We start from the raw sequence: 20,205 nt of genomic DNA on the forward strand, positions 1-20,205 counted from the left end.
AAAATCAGTTTTTCCAATATTTTTTTAAAAAAAAAAAAGGCAGAAAAAAAAGAGATGAGCTCCCTTTACTTTAGATATGAATCTACAGTTTATACCGTATATCAGAGTTGAAAAAAAAACAAACAAACAAACAAAAAAACAACGTACAGCCTAAACCCTTTAAAGCCTAGTTTGAGTACTTCATTATTAATATTATTAAATTTCTTCCTGTACAATGAAATACAACTTCAACCTCAAGACAACAACATCCGTTTAAAAATACAGAGGGATTTCTTTTTCCACAAAGATTGAAACATCAGCCCCGACCTCCCCCACCCACCCCCCCCGGCCCCAACTAAAACTGGACTTTAGCAATATATACTTGTCTTTTTTTCTTTTTTTTTCGTTTTGTTTTTTTGAGTGTGTGCGCATGTTATGCGTGTGTATACAAGTGTGTTCTCTATGTCATTTACTCACAACACCGTAAACATACAAGACTATAATACATGTGCTTGCACTGGTTCATTGAATTTGGTTGACGTCACTAGAACACCACAAAAGAAGTGAAAATTTGAGAGGGGGAGAGAGAGCGAGAGAGCAAGAGCGAGAGAGAGAGAGAGAACACAATGACAGTTTGAAGAACGGGATGGAAGGGCCAGAAGGGTGGAGGCTAAACTATTATCAGTTTTTTTTATTGTTTTTTTTTTTTCCTCAAGTCCCTGCCGGGATGGAGGGCTGTCTCGGCTGAAGACTAACTCTGTGGCCTTGCTGAGAGAGAGATCCCACCAACATGCACACACAGACACACACGAACACACACTCCATCGTAGCAGACAGAGGACGTGTGTCAAAGCGAAGCGGGGAAGTGGGCAGCAGCGTTTATGGACCTGCACCATAACATGGAGCACCACAAGGGGGCAGAGTCAGAGGCTGGGCAAGAAGTGGGAGGAGCTTCTCACTTACAGGGAAGTACTGAGTCTGTACATAGTCCTTACAAGTCCCTGTGCAGTTTGCTGCTACATCAGATGCTCCTTGTTAATATCGGCACAAGACTCTCAGTCTGGACAAGGAAACGGAAATCCACCAGAACAGAACTGACCCGAAAAACAAACAAACAAACAAAAAAAACAACAAAAAAAAAGGTTAAAGGGGGAAGAATCTGGACGCTGACGGTGACTCGTTCACAAATACACGCGTCGGAGGTCTCCTGGTGATGTGATGGTGTTGCACTGTGGACACAGTTTCTTATTTCCCTGTTAAAGAGAAGAACAGAGTGAAAACGCTCAGTTGGTGGTCTAAATGAAGCTGCTATATTTTATGTTATATATATATATATATATATATATATTAAAATGGTGGAATGATGTGATGTGCATGGAAAAAAAAAACGGACAGGAAATCCAGATATTCTCTACAGCAGTGTGCACCAACCCTGTTCCCGGAGATCTACCTTCGTGAAGACTTTAGTTCCAACCATAATCGTGCCCACCTGACCATCCAATCATGGCCTTAAGCAGGTCTTGATCAACTAAAAGAGGTGTGTTAGATTTGGGTTGCAGATGAAACCTGCAGGAAGGCAGATCTCAAGCAACACGGTTGGTGACCACTGCTCTACAACACAGGAAGCCGATCGAGAAGAAAAAAAAAGAAAAAAAAGCACATGCTCCTAGCTCACCTAGCACTCCGAACCTCAGCCGTTACCCATAATACCCCCCTCCCGCCCGCTGTGCTTTCTTTACCGACTGCCTTTCATGGGTAACACATACTTCACTTGAAACATCACAAAAAAACCGTCAGCTAAGCAAATAAAGACTAATAAAGACTGCATGACTCAAGTTTAAAGAGCACACTAAAACACACATTCGGTACGCCTTATGAAGACCAGCTGAGGTACAGTAAAGTGTTATATTTCCACAGGTCAAACATGAAGAGACGGCCGGGACAGGAGAGGGAGACGGATGTGCACACAGTAGCATAAGAGTGTGGAATCTCTATAATCTCTACACTACTGTTTCCAGCATCTGTACGGCGTCTTCGCACATCTGTGTCACAGCCAGAGGTTCCACATTTCTGCGGAGGGGCAGACGAGATCAGTCGAGAAGAGGCTGAGCAGGAGCTCTACCCCAGACACAGCTGTGAGCAAACCTCACACTCTCGCCAACTCTCAAGTGTGTAAAAAGGATTTGTGCCTCGGTGTAATACAGCACAAATATCCATACTCTGTCCAACACCTCACTTGGTGTACACATTTATCTTACTACTGAAAATGCAGTCTTGTAGAGGTCGACCGATAGCGGATTTTACCGATACCGATAACTAAGTTGGGCGGTACCTGCCGATAACCGATTAATCAACTGACAGTTTAAAAAAAAAAAACAAAATTGATACTGAATGAAAACAGAGCAGTAAAATACTGCTAATAATAAATATTAAATCAAATAGAAGATATACATCTAAACTGAACCAAAAAAGAAACACTCCAAATAACAAAATGGAAAAACAAAACAACAACAACAAAAAAAACACTTCGAACAACACAACAAAATTCGTCAGCGATAGTTTTTATTTCGCCTCTAGAGGCCGCTCTCGTACTGAACAATGACCCCTCTCGGCCGCTCCCGCAGCGGACGCAATCGGGAAAACCTATCGGTGTGGATTTTTCATCAGTTATCGGTGCCAATTAATCAGCAAAACCGGTTGACCTCTACAGACTTGAACGTTCCACCATAAGCTCTATTTCAGGCGTGTCCAATCTTATCCGGAAAGGGCCGGTGTGGGTGCAGGTTTTCGTTCCAACTGAGCAGGAGCTACACCTGATTCCACCTGTTTAATCAACTGATCTTTCAATAGACTCGGGTGTGGCTTCTGCTTGGTTGGAATAAAAACCTGCACCGACACCTGCCCTTTCCGGATGAGATTGGACACCCCTGGTCTATTTCCACTTTAAATAGTCCAATTACGGAGTGCTGTCAACAACTCTGACACAAAGCCAGGGTACTTGTGGTACACTTGTGCAGTACCACAGTGCTACAGTCAAAAACCGCCTTCCAGCTAAACCTGCCCCCCGACCCACTATACTACCTTTCCCCAGAACCTCAGAGCACTGCATGTTTAATTTGCTTCCTTTGTTCTAGCTAGGCAGGGGTTACCTGTATTTAACGAGTGTGTGCGAGGCGTGGGCTTCTCGGTTAGCCTCGTCTGTAACCAAATTACACGCGTTTACTTTGATCGAGACGCGAGGAGCCCCAGCGTGCTGCCTTTTACTGCAGCCTTAAGGCAACGGTTTTAATGCCTGCATTAGTAACAAGCCTCTGTGGCAGAGTGGGCTCACCATACACACACTTCTCTGATCCCTCACTCTTTACCTTCATCAGTGTGGTGGACACAGAGGGCCTTGTCAGGACAGCGAGCAGGCAGGAAAATGCTGATTTATACAGTGTATATTGGGGGGGGGGGCGTGGCTGGGAAGCATTTATTAATTGCTTCCTCGTGTAGCAGCGGAACACGCCGATGGACTCCTGAGAGCAGCTGCTGAAAACAGCTTAGCACACGGGAGAGATGCAAGAGTGTGTGTGTGAGACAAATTAACGAGTTCCAGCAATCCGACAACCAGCAACATTGTTCAGTGACTGTTCGCTATTCATTTTTTCCAATCTGAAAGTGGAATCAATGGTGATGGGAGGATGTGTGTTATGTGATGGCTATGATGTGCGTTGCTGGGTAACCAGAAGAGTATACAAGTCCAGAGTCTCACCAGAGTCCTAAGCCAGCATTCTTCACAGTGGACATGCCAACACTGGATGGAGGTGAGGGGCGCTGTGTAGGAGTCCTGAGAGAGAAATAAGATACTTTTAATCTCTTTTTACTTATATTTGAAAACACTATGTAGATGAATTCCCAATTCCTTTTTTTTTTTTGGGTGTACTCTAAAAGGCACATGTGCCACCCAAAGACACAGAAGCAAGCAGCAATTCAGGGTCCGGGCAGATAATTATCGGAAAGGCTCTTTAAACACGTGTTTATTCATTATTAGAAAACCGCACCCCATAATTACTTGAGCGGCGATCAAAGAGGTGGAACGAGCAGGGAGGTCTGTTTTAGTCGGCATGAGCAGCAGGTGGCAGTAGACCTCCACTGATCACCAACATTGTGAGTCATTAAACATGCAAGGATCCAGCTGGAGAACTGAAGACTTGTAAAGCGTGAATGAAAACGCATAATTGCGCCGGCTCGTTCAGAACAATGAGTGATTGCCAGAGATGGTGGCGGATCACGTCAGTACCACTCGAGTGCCTAGACTTATCAATACGTGTCCCGTCCTGACGGTTTAGATAAGCAACTCAGTGGAAGATGGGAAAACGTGTACAGGAAAGAACACGAATGAAAATATGAGTGGGAAGAAGTTTAGAAAAAGAGGAAAACACTCTCCTTGCAGAGTGGTACAGAGTAGGATATATTTTACCGGGTTCAAATCTTTCGTCTTGCCAATATCTCTGTAATGACGACTTTTACAGCGTCACTGTAGCCTTAAGAATCGTGACTGAGCAGGCGTCAGTGTGCATTCATTCCCGTCTCGCTTCGGCATAGATGGTTTGCTATGTGATGTCCAACATGCGGTGTGTTCATACCATGCAGATCAGACACTTGTATCGGTCTCCTCTGAGGATCTGCTTCTCCAGCTCTCGGATGCGGGCCTTCAGAGCGTCCAGTGTGGTGCCTGTGGAATCCTCTGTGATTCTGTGGAGAGAAAAAAAAACAAAAAACGTAAAGTTTATGGTCAACGCTGCTGCCACGCTAAACGCTATCCAACGCTGATCAAACTTCAAAAGAAAACCAAGGAAATATCCCATCAAACTTCCCATAAAGCAGCAAAAGTAAAGCTGCACAAAGGATGAGTCAAAAGCAACGTCAACGATTCTTAAAAATAAAAATGGCGCACTTTGAAACTTAAACCAAAAACTGTTTTACTTTTCAATTACCTCCATTTTGCATGTCCCTAATGTTCCAGAATTTCCTTAAATCCAGTCTGTACCAGTCTGCATCACCGCATGATCACATCGTAATGCAGAGCCTTAATCAAAATCCCTAACACCCCTCCCCCCCCCAACTCAAGCCCTCACTACTTATCCACCGACGAATGGCTGTGGGCTGGTGAATGTACATTTAACACTGTCCGGGGCATATGAACTCGCGATAACTAAATCGATATGGGTGCCATTGATTGGGCGACGCCTTGCTTGGTGGGATGCTTATGGTGATCCGCTCATTTTCCAGCCAGATGGAGCGCTGATCTACAGTATCGATCACCCTGGCGCTCTCCCCGGCACTCTCCCTCCGATTAGTGCCTGTTCCGTTCCGCCGCCTTTTCCGATAGCGCCATTTATTACATGCCTGCGCCGGCCCTCAACGAGGACTTGTCTACCTTCCACACAAACATGATATACGAGATGTAAATCAGGTGAGGGGCAGTCGGGGGGGGATTGGTGTACAATCATGGACTGCAGCTCTTCTACGAGGCTAAATGGAAAGAGTGATGCTCGTGCAGGTGGAAGGGAATCCTCGGGTTCACCAAAATCCCTTTTGGAATGGGTTGTAACCGTATAAGATAAATCTACAACTCATCAACATGAACTCATCCGAGTATCACCCAGAACACGGTGAAGGGCAACCATCTTCTCAAGTATTTAACTAACCTTGTCAGCAAAGGCCATCCCATAATTCTGCTCAGTCAGGTTTGTGGATTCCCAAAAGTTGGCACGATTATGTTTAGTTAGCCAAAAGTCAGTCGTTTTGAGTGGGTGCTAAAGTAAACCAATCAGCTTGCTCTTTTTAAAAAAAAACAAAAAAAAAAAACGATATCTTGGTGGTACTGTAAACCATAATGAAAGGGCAGGTTATAAAATTTTCATAGCATCAGCCCATGCCTCGATCAGTCTCCAGAGTCACTTAGGGCTGGATGAAGACCTTGAGCAAGGAGAGCCAGCTGTACATCTGGCAGGCCGGACGGACTGGCGGTCAGTTCCTCACTAACCCACAATCAGCACAGGGACCATAAAGCTTTAAAATCTCCTGTTACTGGTGGACAGCTTGTAAAAAAGCATTTAGCCTTGATTAGCGTGCTTGCTTATAAAGCAGATAGAGGACTGTGTGTGTGTGTGTGCGAGCTGCACTCCATGCCCACTGTTTTCTTTAACAGCTTTGTAAACCGCTGCGGCACACACCGCCCTCGCCACGCAGAACTTTTCCCCCAATAAAGTGCAACCCCACTCGCACAGGGCCACAACACCATGAATATTCATCTAGCGGAGATTTATAGAAAACCACGTTCTAAAAGTTATTTAATTCCTCTGGGCAATAAAAGGTTTTAATCCTTCTTTATGTGCAGAGAGAGGTGGAGTCGATGGAGCACTGAGCTCGACTTTACTGTAAGTGCAGGCACACACCCGATACACGGGTCAGGATGAGCTCACTCACAGAGGCAGAAAACGGTCCCCCTGCAGAGAAGCACAACGGAAGAGGGGGGGGGGTTTAAACAGGCACTTAACGGACGATACGCTTAACGCAAAAGCTAGCAGATTTACTCCACAGTGGCGTACGAGAGGATAACCGCCATGGTGTCGTCTTGGGGAATAAGACATAACCTCGATCGAAAGAGAGCAATGGTAGTAGTTTGAAGGAAATGCGAGATTCGCCCATGATTCATACATACATCTGTTCACGTACATTCGCTGCTTAGTCCTGCTGAGGGTCACGGCGGAGTCAGAACCTATACTAAGAAACGGAGGACGTCGGTACCGTTTATTTGTGTAATAAAGTTCAGCAGTATTTTCCTCCAAGTGCTACGTTTTCATTCAGTATCGGCATCGGTTGATGAATCGGTTATCGGTAAAATCCACTATCGGTCGACCTCTACTAGGAAACGCTGAGAGCGAGGCAGGTGCGCGTTTATCTCAAGGCAACATTTTCGAGCAAGCGTTGAGAGCTCATGATGGAATTTAGATCGCGTCTATAATCGGGACTACTAGTTATACCAGTCATACAGTAGTATATACAGAGACGGTTCATTCTCTATAGTTCTGAACGCTAGCCCTCAGAACCGCTTCGGTGAACGGACTAAAATGGACTTCTAAAGCCTGGTCACTGAAACAGTTTAACACTTTACAGGGCACTTGATTTAAAACAGACCCACCGATGCCAACACCTCACTACTGGGAAATGGTGTTAACCATCTGAAGGCTTTGGACGCCTGAAAGAAGGTAGCAGTTTGTATTTAACGCAGCAGCAGGAGAGTTGTATAAATCTGAGACACTGCAGGCGCAGAATTCATCCCATATCTCTGTCTGACCCCTAATCATCACACACACACACACACACACACACACGCACACATCTAGACAATCCCACCATGTAAAACCATACACGGTTCTCCTCTCCCTCTTCCTCTCCCTCTCGAAACCATTCACAATGAATCACTGTAACTAAACTCGACAAATCTCATTTTCATTGCAGATTGAAACGCATGCGTCTCACAAACCGTGTAGGGAGGAGAGGGGGTGGTGGTGGTGATGGGAGGGGGGGGGGGGATTGTTTTTTGCGTTCTCTGCTGGAGTGGAATCATTCAGCTCCTCGTCTGGCATCTTTAAAGTGCACTCAGATTAAGGCCCTTCACTTTAGGAAATTGGAAATAACATCATCGCACGGCTTTACCCATATGTTTGAATTCAGGGCTTGAGGCCAGCTCTTAAAATGGGGAGAATTTTCGAAAGAAAGCAAGAAAAGTTTTCAGAAATGTCGATCACTAAATCCTTTCAGGTTTTATTCAACACAACGTTTTGTATAAATCTCAAATCTAGGCATATAATCACTTCTATTACTCTCGGAAATGGATCACAGAAAGCCAAAAACAAAACAAAACGAAAAAAACAATTACATTCATACTAAAAGTAAAAGCAAAGGCGAGCCCCGATCGTTCTGCCAAACACCCCCTCTTCATATGACCTCTCGGTGCTTGATTAATGACATCATCATCACAGAGTTGTGTGTGCTGCTCCTTCCATAATGTGATATGGTGTAACAGCTGGTGCGCTGAGACTGAGGAAGCGCCGTGTAGAGATGCTCACTGTCATGGAGATAGATAGATGGAGACAAGGCGCAGCCGTAAAAAGAAATATTGTGGGAGATATTAAATAACCACGTGTGTGTGTGTGTGTGTCTGGAACTATGCGCTAAGCTAATAGAGAAAGGTTACTGGAGGAGGGCTGCTCTCTGCTTCCTCCTCTGCCTTAACTTCAAACAGCTTGCAGTGATTCATACTCCAGCAGGCTGAAACACTTAATGCCCCCCCCCAAACCCCAACTAACACACACACACACATGCGCTCGGCCTAGCTTAAACGTCTGGCTGTTGTGTGCGCAAAAAAAAAAAGAGGGTCTCTGTGGAGAAAGTGATGAATCAATCTAAGCTGTCACGCTTCTGCTGCACCACTTAGGAACAGTGTTCTGTCCATCTCCATCCTCCCACTCACATAACCACACAGTCTCTCTCTCTCTCTCACACACACACACACACAACGGGAGAACACTGATCTCAACAGCGCTCGCTAACGCATTCCTTTCCACAGATACTGTCTGTCATATTGAACATGCATAAAATGCAATTTCCCTCCGAAATACATAACTTCAACGGCTCTTCCCCAAACGCCAAACGTGGTTAAATGTGCACTCTGAAACTGTCACGGAAGATGGGCATCAGATAAACCCATTCCCTTTCTCTCTCTCTCTCTCTCTCACACACACACACACACACGCACACAAACACGAGAGGGAAGGACGTGCTTCCAGCGTGCTGACGGGAGAAATCAATTGCGCTGGCTTTGCTCTGCCTATTCACCAGTTCTCAGCTCTGATATTTAATACGGGGCTCAGAGATGAGCAGCCACGCACGGCAGATTGATTCAGCCGTACTGGACAGCTCTCCCATGAGAAGAGCACTCGGAACGAGAGAGCCAAAGAGAGGGGGGAAAGAGTATGAACAAAATAATGAAAGGAAAGTATACGAGTGTTATACATGTGGATAAGGATAGCTCGGCGATCTAATTTAAGCCTCGACAAGGCCTTGACTTCCCTCTTAGAGCTGCGGAGTGGGGGAAATTCAGCAATTACGCACAAGCTGCAAATGAAACACAAATATGTTCTTGGTATGAAAATGACCAGACGCTCCATATGTGCTATAATGGGTCGTATTATTATTATTATTATTGTACACTTTGCTTCACCTCTATAAGCTGTGCAAGCATAACACGTTCATGGTTAACTGTTTCGTTAGGAATGAAGCCTTAAAATAACAGAGAATAAATGGGCAGACCTAGAGATGACCATGAAGTGAGCAGCTATATATGGGATTTAAGATGGAGACAAGGAGAACCAAACATATACATACACACACACACAAAAAAAAAACCCCATACACAGACACAGGAGCTGTGGTCTGACCCCAATTACCCATGCAGACGGGGTGGCGCGGCGCTCTCAGCCACTAGCAGAGGGAAATTGTTTTGTGGCTGCACTTGTCGAGGAATATGGATGAGGACATGGAGATGAGGGAATTAAAGGGGATGGCCTTTTCACACGAGTCAGGTTATTCAAATTCATCTTCTGCTCTGGGCGGCCTTCTAACCCACCTAGGCCCTCTTGCTATCTCTCTCGAGGTACGGGAATCTGTAGCTAATGTCCAATCCAAACTCGGGTCCTCGAGTACGCACTTCAATTCTGCTGCACGGTCACAATACAGGGCTAAAGGATGGGGCGATATTGTATGTTAGGAAGTGTAACATTCGCTAAAAACATCAGTAACGGACTGAAATCGTTACACAAACGACGAGAATTTTTTTAAACTGCCGCATTTCTCCTCCAAAGGTTTCCCCTAAAGCAATCTCGCTGATGTCTTCCTGTCTTTGCTAGACAGGCTCGCCTTTAGTCTCCTCCTCTACTACTACTTCACACCCCACTACAACTAATAGCTGCTGTTGTACAAGCACTGGAAAACCGTTGCATTAGCATTCCCAGGGTATCCGGGCAGTAGGGACAAGGCTCAGCTGCCCAGGATCAATAGCACGAGCTCCTCCCTGTGATCGAGGCTGCACTAGAGAGATGAGCACATAAAATGCATCATTTATGACCCATCACCTCCAACACAAACTCATCTCACCCCGATACACCAGCGACTGGCACGCCTCAAAGGGGCAGGACTGTCCATGCGCGCGCGCGTGTGTGTGTGTGTGTGTGTGTGTGTGAATGTGTATTTGTCCTTAAGGCCACACTCACTTCTCGATCTCACTGTTTTTGCAGGTCCTGGGCATGCTGGACGTCGATGCGGAGCTGGCATCCAGCTTGCTGCTCTCACCGTTGCTGGTGGATGGCATTTCTACACACACACACACACACACACACACACACACACACACACACACAATCATGTTACACCGAGGAAACAATCTTGCACACACTTCATTCAACTACCTACAAACTATTCGTCCAGAAACGAGTCCCTGGTTTGAAATGCACCATGAGCCATAATACATGTGTCAAAGGTAAATCGTGTCATACGACAAAGAACACGTCCAAGTGATACTCACCGTCGCTAGCCCACTTCGAGAACTCCGGCGTTATCCTATTGGACGGCATGCCTCCGCTGTTAACAGAACAACGACATTCAAATTACTGAGCTTAGCACAGGAAGAGCTTACAAGATGATCGAAATGCAGCAGACGACAAACGAAAGGTCAAACGAAGACCGAGAGCGCGTACTTTAAGACGGCTCCACGGAGCGCCTCGCGTTCTTTGGTCTCCCCTTGGTCTTCTCCGGAGCAGGGAATGATATCTGCTTCAGTGTACCTGCAAATGCCAGGTTAAGGAAATCAGCCCGCCAACTGGTTGGTTCTATCACTACACACCCAATCCTGTGGACGTCCTACAGCCGAGCGAGATTAGGGAAGGATACTGTGCTTTGCCGTACTCCAGTGTGTCGTCTCCGTCCACGTCCAGGTCGGCATCGCTGTCATGGCTCTCTTTTGTGCTGCACATCGCGAAGCCTGTTCCTGTTACCAACAAAGACATGTTTGGTTTCGATTACGAAGCATTCGATTATTTTTATTTTTGCGTTTCTGGGTCGATGTTTGCGTTTGCACGGCTGTCACGGCTCTCGAGACCGTATACTGATGTGACTACTAAGATTACCATCGTCATATCATCGTTCATACCGTTACCGCCAAAAATTTTTTTTAAAAAACACCACGAAATATCGCGATATAGTTTTAAACCTACATCATCGGCCATCCCTATCTATCAGTCGATATGAACGTTCCACACAGATGCGAGACCAGAAACATCTGTTTAAATGTTTTCTAAGAAGAGGGAAGAAAAAAAAAAAGCGGCGCTATTACGAGCAGCCACCAAACGGACTTCAGTAACTGGCAGAAAGTTTTTTTCGTCTGGGAATTCACTTGCAACGTTAAAAATGATGCGTTACGTTCTTGGAAGGCTGTGCAAGCTCTTGATTTTGGAGTGGTTTCGTCTCCAGACGATCTGCTTTATAATGTACTCTCCTTTGAGCTGCTTGTTTTTGATGTCCCTTTACAGATGTGTTGCAAATACTAACACTCAGATTTATATTGCTGGTGAGCAAACAACAGTACAACCCTGTTTGGCCAAATGTATTTGTTGTTGCCTTGTTTTCTTTTTGATCATGTGACGTCAAATCTGCCGATTTCATCTGACTTGGAATATTAAGCTCCTTAATATGATCGAGATCTCAATCAGTTACTGTAATCAAAATAAGTTCGCTTTGTTTTTTTTAAATAACTCATTGCACTATATAATATATAAGCATCAGTCTTTCAATATAGCTTCAAATCCACGATATATATATATATATATATATATATATAATCCATGTCCAGTCCAGTCTCATTACAGAGGCCTGAGCAACATCAATTAAAAGCCCCAGGAGCACACTGATCGAAGGCGACAGGGCTGTGGCTCCACTCTCCAGTGTCCCAAATGGAGTGAGGTACCCGTCACACGGAGAAGCCTGGTGCAGTGGAGCGCGGCACCTGACTGGCACCTCTATAAACCTGGTGATGAGCGCACACACAAACTCCAGCCGGTGCCTTCAGCTCCAGTTAGGATAGGAAAGCTCCTAGAACATCCTGACAGGTTCAGAGGTGCTGGGCTCTGTGTGTGAGTGTGTGTTGAGACTACGAGTGAAAAGAGAAGACTGCTGCCTCCTTTCATCCAACTGAGTGATCTCCATTCTGTGCTGCTGGAGAATGAAAGTAAGGAGTGGCAGGAGTAGGGCACACACCTCCTCCCTCTACAGCTCTCTAAAGGGAGACCAGTGGGCCAGAGAGGAGATAAAACGTGCTGCAAACGCTCCCGCTCCCCCCCGCCCCACCACCACCTTTTCTTTTAACAACATTGGGACGGTTTTTAGTGATCGAATAAAAGGAAGCTTTTAAGTTTTATTTGGTCCCTATGGCTGTGCTGGCACATGTGAACACTGCCTTAGTCGTATAAATATAAAAATCTCCCTTTTCCAAATCCATCGCACGGAGGAGATCAGCAAACTGGAAGGAACCTTCTCTGGACTGCAACTGAACCTATGACCAGCTCCGCCCTCCCACCCGCGATAACCTGCAAACCATGCCGAACCGTTAATTCGCTGTGAAGATGTGGGAACGAGCACAAGCAGAAACGGGGGGAAACAGCCAAATAAATAGACTGTCCTGACCACTAATGGGAGTGAGGAAGGCCATACGAAGCAAAAATGAATAAATAAATCACTGTTAATCCAATCAACTGATTAAGCTGTGGACCCTGCGTGGTTGTTACTAACGCATGGCTCGGGCTACGGCAAAGAAGCAGTACTGATCCAGTAGGCACTGCCGCTGGAACCATCTTCTTTAGTATTTTTGGCTTCAGTACAAAATGGAATGCAAAACATTACCACACAAATGCCCAAGTGTTTTGTGAACTTCAGCCTGTACACAAGCTGATGGATATGAGGACACCGATGCGACGCAAATACGTGGAACTGGGGTGCGTACGCAAATACATTTTAAGATTTTCAAGACGATGCTAATATATCTGTGCGCGAGCCGGACCAACATTTCCGCCTCGACCATTCTGTGTTTGGAATTTCTCCCTTTCCATTTCAGGTGCACGTTATACAGATTTAAAATGTCCCTAAAAAGCATCCCAATGCAAACAGCACTGCGTGCGCGCACACGCCTGCGTGAGCAGTGCAGGCCTCTGTACCTGAGAGGTGTTGGAAGAGTCGCTGGCTTGCTGCTAACTGGACCTGGCAGGCAATCTAATCTGTGCTGAAAAGGTCAGTGGCGCTCTAAATGCCTTTCAGCCGCATTATGCACGCTGCCGCGCCGTCTCTCTCTGCCTGCTCCCCCTCCCCAGGGACAGTGTCCTCCTCCTATACCCAGTCAACACGTACCCAGTCAATAAAACATCTCAGCCACACATAACATGTAGCTTTACTGGTTAACGACTACAGTCTACTACTAGCATAGCGGTATCTCGAGATAGCGCTATGAAAATCTAGCCTCGCTGCCCGAACCCAGACGCGAGACAAAGCTCAAAATGTCAGCGGCTTACCATCATGAACGGCACCTGTACAATGCATAATACATGCTCTTCCTCTGTTGTAGCCCTACTCAAATGAATATTACATGCTAATCTACATATGTCATGGGTGACACGCCATGCTAATCTACATATGCCACTGCAGGAGATGGCAAAAAGAGGACCAAAAGAAACAACCGAAAATAACACGGGCTTGCGCGGAACAGTCAACCCCTCTCTGTTTGGAGCAGAGGTCAAAGTTCACCTAATCAGAATGGCATTCAGCATGTCCCACTAGAAAAAGGGAAGGGGGAGTGCAGCAAAGCCCATCCTTAAAGAAATAAAAAAAAAAAAATTTACAAAGGCTTAAAATCGTCCCATGTGCTTTGCACTAAATCTCTATCGCTCTCACCACATCTATCCCGCCGTCCTCTGTGGCTGCCGTCTCTATCTGTTCATCAGCCTTACAGCTCTCCTAAGCCTGGGACACAGGAGGCCTGGAGCTCTGGTGCCCAAAACTGATCCGCTTCGATTTCTCTCCTCTCTTTCACCTTTTGTTCAGTTGAAAGTGCTTCCCCTCGGCTTTCTTCCTGCGCCTTCAGAGAGATAGAGACATCGGAGCTAGAGGTTCAGAGCTGAGAGGGCTCTTATCCCATTGATGGCTCTCTTCACACCCCTCTATCTGCTTTCTCTCCTCCCCGTTTCCCTCTCCCTGTCCTCTCTGGGGGGGGGCTGGAGGGATTCCGCCACTCGGGCTTGCTGGCTTTCAAGGTAAATACAGGAGACTTTCAAGTGTTCTGGAGGCTGGTGAGCTCTCGCTCAGCACGGCTCTGGCTCTCTATCGCTGTCGTTTCAAAGGCTCCGGCGCAGACCCCGAGCCGGTCACATTCCCAACTGATTCGGCCAAACCGGCTGCCTAGCTGGGACTAAGAAGAGATGCTAAGCTGTTTTCCCTTCTATCCACACTCACAGCTTTGTTATTCAGTTCCTTCCACTTGCGATCGAAGCATCTTGCCTCCGTTAAGAGCACTGAAGTTTACAAAAGGCCCCTCAGGAGGAGGAGGAGGAGGAGGAGGAGGAGGAGGAGGAGGAGAGCTCTTCACCAAGTGTGTCCGTGAGGATAAAGCAGTATTGAGGTTTAGATGCTGAGGTAAACAAAGCACAAATCCATGCACCGTAACTAAGCTGTGCATGTTTTAAAAGCGTTACTTGAAGCACTGAATACAGAGTCGGCTACTTCAACACTACACCGAACACTACCGCGACAAACTACCTCTTAAGGGATAAGAGAAGCACTCTCGGAGTTAGAAACTCATCGAAAGTGGAGAATTTTTAACAGCCGGATTCTTTAAAAACTTTCCCAGGTGAGCAGAGGGAGACTGGGAGCTATGATAGCATGGCTGCACAATGTTGGACTGCAGGTCGCCGGCCCGTTTCTCGCCCACGGTGCCGTGTAGTGCCGAACGTGATGTCTAGCGTTAACAGACCCTGCCACAGCCAACCGTCTGGACCACTGCGACGAACACGACCACCTCTCATGTTCTGTCCCCTCCTATTGACCGAGGCCATCTCTTTGAATTTTAAAGCAATATTATGCGTGCAGGTACCTAGTCTAGCTTTAATGAACTTGATAGCTCTTAGTGATATACACTTGTGTTGATTACAAGTAGCCTAAAATGCTACTCGTATTATTTTTCTTGCAAATGTTCGGCGGCTAAAATCTACGCTTACCTCTGAAGCCTCCCTCTAGCAGAGAGGTGGCTCGGATCCGCTTCTGGCCGCACCACTCGTACTCTTCGAAGCGGGTGCCGTTCTCGCCATCCATATCGGCCTGGTCGTCGTCCATGCCGCCCTCCCTCTGAGAAAACAAAGCCGTGAGAACATGTCCATACGCAGCGCTCGCCGTGAATCAGCGTTGCTCCACGGTGTTTTTACTAGTCTCTTAACTCTACAGCTGCACAGAGACGAGAGCAAACGCTTCTGGACTAACACATCTATGAGATCTAGAGTGAACAGCAGGGAAAACCACATGCAAATGCACCAAACCCCAACACCAAGAGTGCATTAGTAATGCTAGAGCTAGTGGATTAGAGAGGAATGGATGGGAAGGCGCGGCATCCTGAACCACTCAAGAGCGAAACAGAGAAGCTAGCGAAACACACTAGGTTACTTTGCTGTGTAAGAAAAGCTCTCAAGCAGGTTCAGGAAGCCAACCTCACCAAGCAGTTCAGATATCTACATGAGTAAGTAGTACAGAAGGCAGGACACTCCCTTTCAGGAAAGTGCGGTCGCCGTACAGCTTCCCCTGGACACTGCTATGTATGGCGTGCATTAGACACGACGCTTAATGATGCTTTTCTGTGCGTGTGTAATATTTTTCGCAGAGGCTGATGTCCAGGGAAAGGAGCAGGCAAGGAAGAGACAGCATGAACTCTAGAGATTCGGAGGCTCTGCAAGGCCCGGGTTTGAGAGGCTACCTTTAACAGACACTCTTCCACATGCCTATTCATTTCCTCAACTGTTCCTTCCAGCGGAGCGCTGCACAGCGGACATACCTGTCCATCCTCCGGCTTCCGCCGCTTCAGCTTGCCGATCCGAGCTGCAGGAGACAGAAAAACGGAGAGTGGTGGATATCGTCATAGGGACACAATGACGCAGCAGTAGCGTGCGCTTTCGTTCGGCTTGATTCTATTAAAACGAGCTCTTGAGACACATATGCGGATTTGTGTTACGACATGGAATATTCTTGACGGTTCAGAACCCACAAAGGCGGCCAAACTGGGCTCTGCGTAAATGCGTGGACAAATTCCCCCCCAAGTTGCTCTAACAGTGCGTTGGCAGGATCGCTGAGAACAGATTGCTCGACAAGAAAAGAGCTCCGAGGTCAAACGAGGAAGCTCGCTGCGGAGATCTGATCGCAAATCTGTTCAACAGAGAACAAGCCTGGTCACACACTGGGCTAAAGACCCTGATACCACTTCCACGCCACTCGACAGTGTACGGGGTAGGGGGTGGGGCCTGGAGAGTTTCCTCTACCAGTGCACGTGTAATTAGAAATTTAACGTAGCAGAACGGAGCCCATTGCGCCGTAAGTCTCTGTCTCTTTTCCTTAACTGCAAATGGCGTGTGGGGACATTAATTTTTAGGTGGCTGTGATTGCCAGAGAGGCTGAGGGAGACTTGAGGGGAAAAAGAGGGAGCGTGTGTGATAACTTCAGGGGGAGGGAGACTAGCCGAGAGAGAGACGGCGAGCGAGAGTGAGAGAGAGAGATGAGCAAGATATGGTCTCCGTCTCAATCTCGCAGCGGACGGTAATAGAGGGGGCCGCTGGGCATCATTAAACAGGAAGAAAAAGAGGCAGATTAATTAAGAAGGGCAGGAGTTTTCCCAGCCAGCGTCTCAGACGAGAGGTGAAATATGGCGTGAGGGGCCACGGTTTAAATAAAGACAGCTCCATTAGCCTCTACGCAGCTCGGCTAGGAGGAGTGTGTGGGATTGGGGGAATTCTCACCGTCGTGTAGGCAGTAGGGAGCTAGGGGCACGTCTCGGGGCACGTCCTTGCCGTAACGCCTGCGCCAGCAGAGGTCACCGACTGTTGACATATCAAGAAGCGAAGGGTTAAAGAGATCCTCTGCTCGGGCAGGCGCTACAGACAAGGGAACTGCACAGAAACACGTACAAGACAGGACCAGCTTCACCTAATCATGACTGGACTGAAATAAGGGCCAGACATGCTAGAGAGAAGCTAGCGGAGGCTACTGGCCTTCTAATCCCAATCAGGATTATGACTTCTGACTGCTAATATTCGCTAGCATTTTTAAACTCGCGTACAAACGCCACGTTTCGATGTTTGCGCCCGTTTGATCGCACGCCACGGTGGCGCGATAATTTAGCCATTCAAAGTATAAACATGATTATTATTATTATTATTATTATGATCTGGAAACCGTGTTGCTAAGAGACCGCTTCAGCCTGATGCGAAGACGTGTCTATTTATTGAAATGCATGCGTATCATAGACAACGTGGACAAAAAGACCAGTCTGTTCATCAATTCTGTTCAACAATGGGAAAACAAAGAAGCGCAGTAAAACAATCATCACGATCATCACATTTCAGACACTACCATGAATCCGTCTCATAGTCTAGACGTGTTTCAGTGATCCGATAAGACTGCTGCGGGACTTTTAGTTATGTTCGATATTGCTTTTAATTCAAACCGCAAATACAAAAATAAAATAAAATGCTCGTGGATAAGGGCATTTGGTTGAAAGGAACAGTCCGTTGGGATGAACCGCAGTGATTAGTGTTAGTATAAACCATATCTCAGTAATGTGCATATCTAGAAGAGGTAACTGCCTCTTTCCAGAAGGATACTGAATGCATTTCGCAATAGTCTAGACAAGAAATGAAGCCTCTATACTACCGCAGTATAATCTGATCAAATATGTGATGTGCTTAAGCGGCGTTTGGAAAGCTGTGTGCTAAGTATTTCATAGCAAAACATAAACGGATCAGCCGTAACGTTAAAACCACCCGCGTAATACCGAGCAGGTCCGCCTTGTGCCACCGAGACAGCTCTGAGCCGTGGACTCTACGAGACCTCTGAAGGTGTGCTGCGGGATCTGGCACCAAGAGGCTAGCAGCAGATCCTTTAAGTGCTGTAAGTTGCGAGGCGGGGCCTCCGTGGATCGGACTCGTTTGTCCAGCAGACACCCGATCGGATTGAGATCTGGGGAATTTGGGGGCCGAGTCAACACCTTGAACTCTTCGTCGTGTTCCTCGAACCGTTCCTGAACTATTTTTACAGTGTGTACTATCCTGCTGAAAGAGGACACGGACATTAGGGAATACCGTTGCCATGAAGATGTTGTACTTGGTCTGCAACAATGTTTAGGAAGTTGAATCCACATGAATGCCAGGACACAAGGTTTCCCAGAGCATCACACCGCCTCCTCCAGCTTCTCTTCTTCCCATAGTGCATCCTGCTTCCCCAGGTAAGTGACGCACACGCACCCGCCGTCCACGTGATGTAGAGGAAAACGTGATTCATCAGACCAGGCCACCTTCCATTGCTCCATGGTCCAGTTCTGATGCTCACATGCCCATTGTAGGTGGACAGGGGTCAGCATGGTCTCCGTCTACGCAGCAAGCTGTGACGCACTCGCTGTTCTGACTCAGCAGTTTGTTCTACAGTAGCTCGGACCAGACGGGCTCGTCTTCGCGCCCCACGTGCATCAATGAGCCTTGTGCTCTTACCATGACCGTCTCACCAGTTCACCTGCTGTCCTTCCTTGGACCACTTTTGGTAGGTACTAACCACTGCACACGGGGAACCCCCCACCCCCCCACAAGACCCGCTGTTTAGAAGACGCTCCGACCCGGTCGTCCAGCCATCGCAATCTGTCCATATTAAAGTCGATCAGATCCTCACGCTTGCCCATTTCTCCTCCTTCCAACACATCGACTTCGAGGCCCGACTGCTCACTTCCTGCCTGATAAATAAATCCCTCCCCCACGACAGGGGCCATTGAAACGAGATAATCGAACGTTATTGTTATTCACGTCACCTCTCAGTGGGTTTTAAAGTCACGGCTGATCGGTGTATAAATACGCACGTTATTAGTTACAGCATCACGGCCGGCCAGCTAGTCACACTAACCGTGGATTCAAATGCATTTCCATATCCTCAAAAAAAAAAAAAAAAAAACCTGACAAAATAAAAGCCACTCAATTTTTTTTATTATTATTATTATTTTTTTTTTTAGGAAAGGTTGATTTAAAAACAATTACGCTTGGTAATAAATGCTCACCACAGCTTTGTGTGTTTTTCCAAGTGATCGATTAATACCGTGATGCTGTGATTCATTGTCTCTTATTTCTAATTGATCTCAAACTAAAGTTCAATAAACTCCACAGCTAAAGTACCCAAGTGAAAATGGGTACTCACTTGACATAAAGTAATTAGTGTATAGGGAGCTAATGGACTCATGAAACATACATAATTAGTCGGATATGTTCATTAGGAGACAGCAGCACATGTAATTAGAGGATTAGAGGTGGTGATGTAAACATTACCTACCATTCAGTCGTGTTTGTCTGTTTGCCCGCACTCGCAAAAATGTCTGCAGGTGAGAAAGAAAGAAAAGGAAAAAAAAGAAAGCACAGCAGTTACAACTCGGAGTGCAAACTTTTAGTGAAATGACTCGGCTTACACGAGCTGAAGCTTATTCTTCTGGATGGCACCGGATTGTGCAACATATTCGACCCCAAACTGCAGACCTACTTCTCTTTTGCCATTTGTTTTCACCTCCTCTTCCATTTCTACCGCTCCCGCGATAACACAATGGAAGTCCAAAAACGCATGTCGCTAAACGAATGATAAGGTCTGTGTTATTCCTCGAAAAGCGGCGAAGGCCGGCGTTTTCAATTGAAAAAAACACGGATGGGGAAGGATTGTGGGGGGAAAAAACATTACTATAGTAACGAGCGGCTCGACTCAGAGAGCCAGCGCCATATTGGCCGGAGTCACGTGACCAGCGTGCGTCACAGTCAAAGGTCATGCGACGCAGAGGTGATGTTACAGCGCGTGCCACTA

General features: G+C 46.6%; 1 protein-coding gene across 8 annotated transcripts in view; it reads right to left on the reverse strand.

The window, feature by feature from the left end:
- Window positions 1-329: 329 nt before the first annotated feature.
- rnf220a (ring finger protein 220a) overlaps window positions 330-20,205 on the reverse strand; it is a 121,552-nt gene continuing 101,676 nt past the window's right edge. Inside the window, exons 6-16 of one of the 8 annotated variants that reach the window (XM_053628033.1) lie at window positions 19,690-19,732; window positions 17,121-17,201; window positions 16,166-16,209; window positions 15,342-15,468; window positions 10,978-11,074; window positions 10,785-10,874; window positions 10,613-10,668; window positions 10,302-10,401; window positions 4,608-4,716; window positions 3,734-3,808; window positions 330-1,232 (exon numbers count right to left, since the gene is read on the reverse strand). In XM_053628033.1, the coding sequence (XP_053484008.1) occupies window positions 1,161-1,232; window positions 3,734-3,808; window positions 4,608-4,716; window positions 10,302-10,401; window positions 10,613-10,668; window positions 10,785-10,874; window positions 10,978-11,074; window positions 15,342-15,468; window positions 16,166-16,209; window positions 17,121-17,201; window positions 19,690-19,732 (894 nt within the window). In that variant the 3' untranslated portion in view covers window positions 330-1,160. Of the gene's footprint in view, window positions 1,233-3,733; window positions 3,809-4,607; window positions 4,717-10,301; window positions 10,402-10,612; window positions 10,669-10,784; window positions 10,875-10,977; window positions 11,075-15,341; window positions 15,469-16,087; window positions 16,210-17,120; window positions 17,202-19,689; window positions 19,733-19,893; window positions 20,166-20,205 lie in introns of those variants that run through there. The other 7 variants (XM_053628031.1, XM_053628032.1, XM_053628039.1 and 4 more) reach the window with 7 other exon arrangements.

The sequence above is a fragment of the Ictalurus furcatus genome, chromosome 7, assembly GCF_023375685.1.
Source record: "Ictalurus furcatus strain D&B chromosome 7, Billie_1.0, whole genome shotgun sequence".
NCBI lineage: Eukaryota > Metazoa > Chordata > Actinopteri > Siluriformes > Ictaluridae > Ictalurus > Ictalurus furcatus.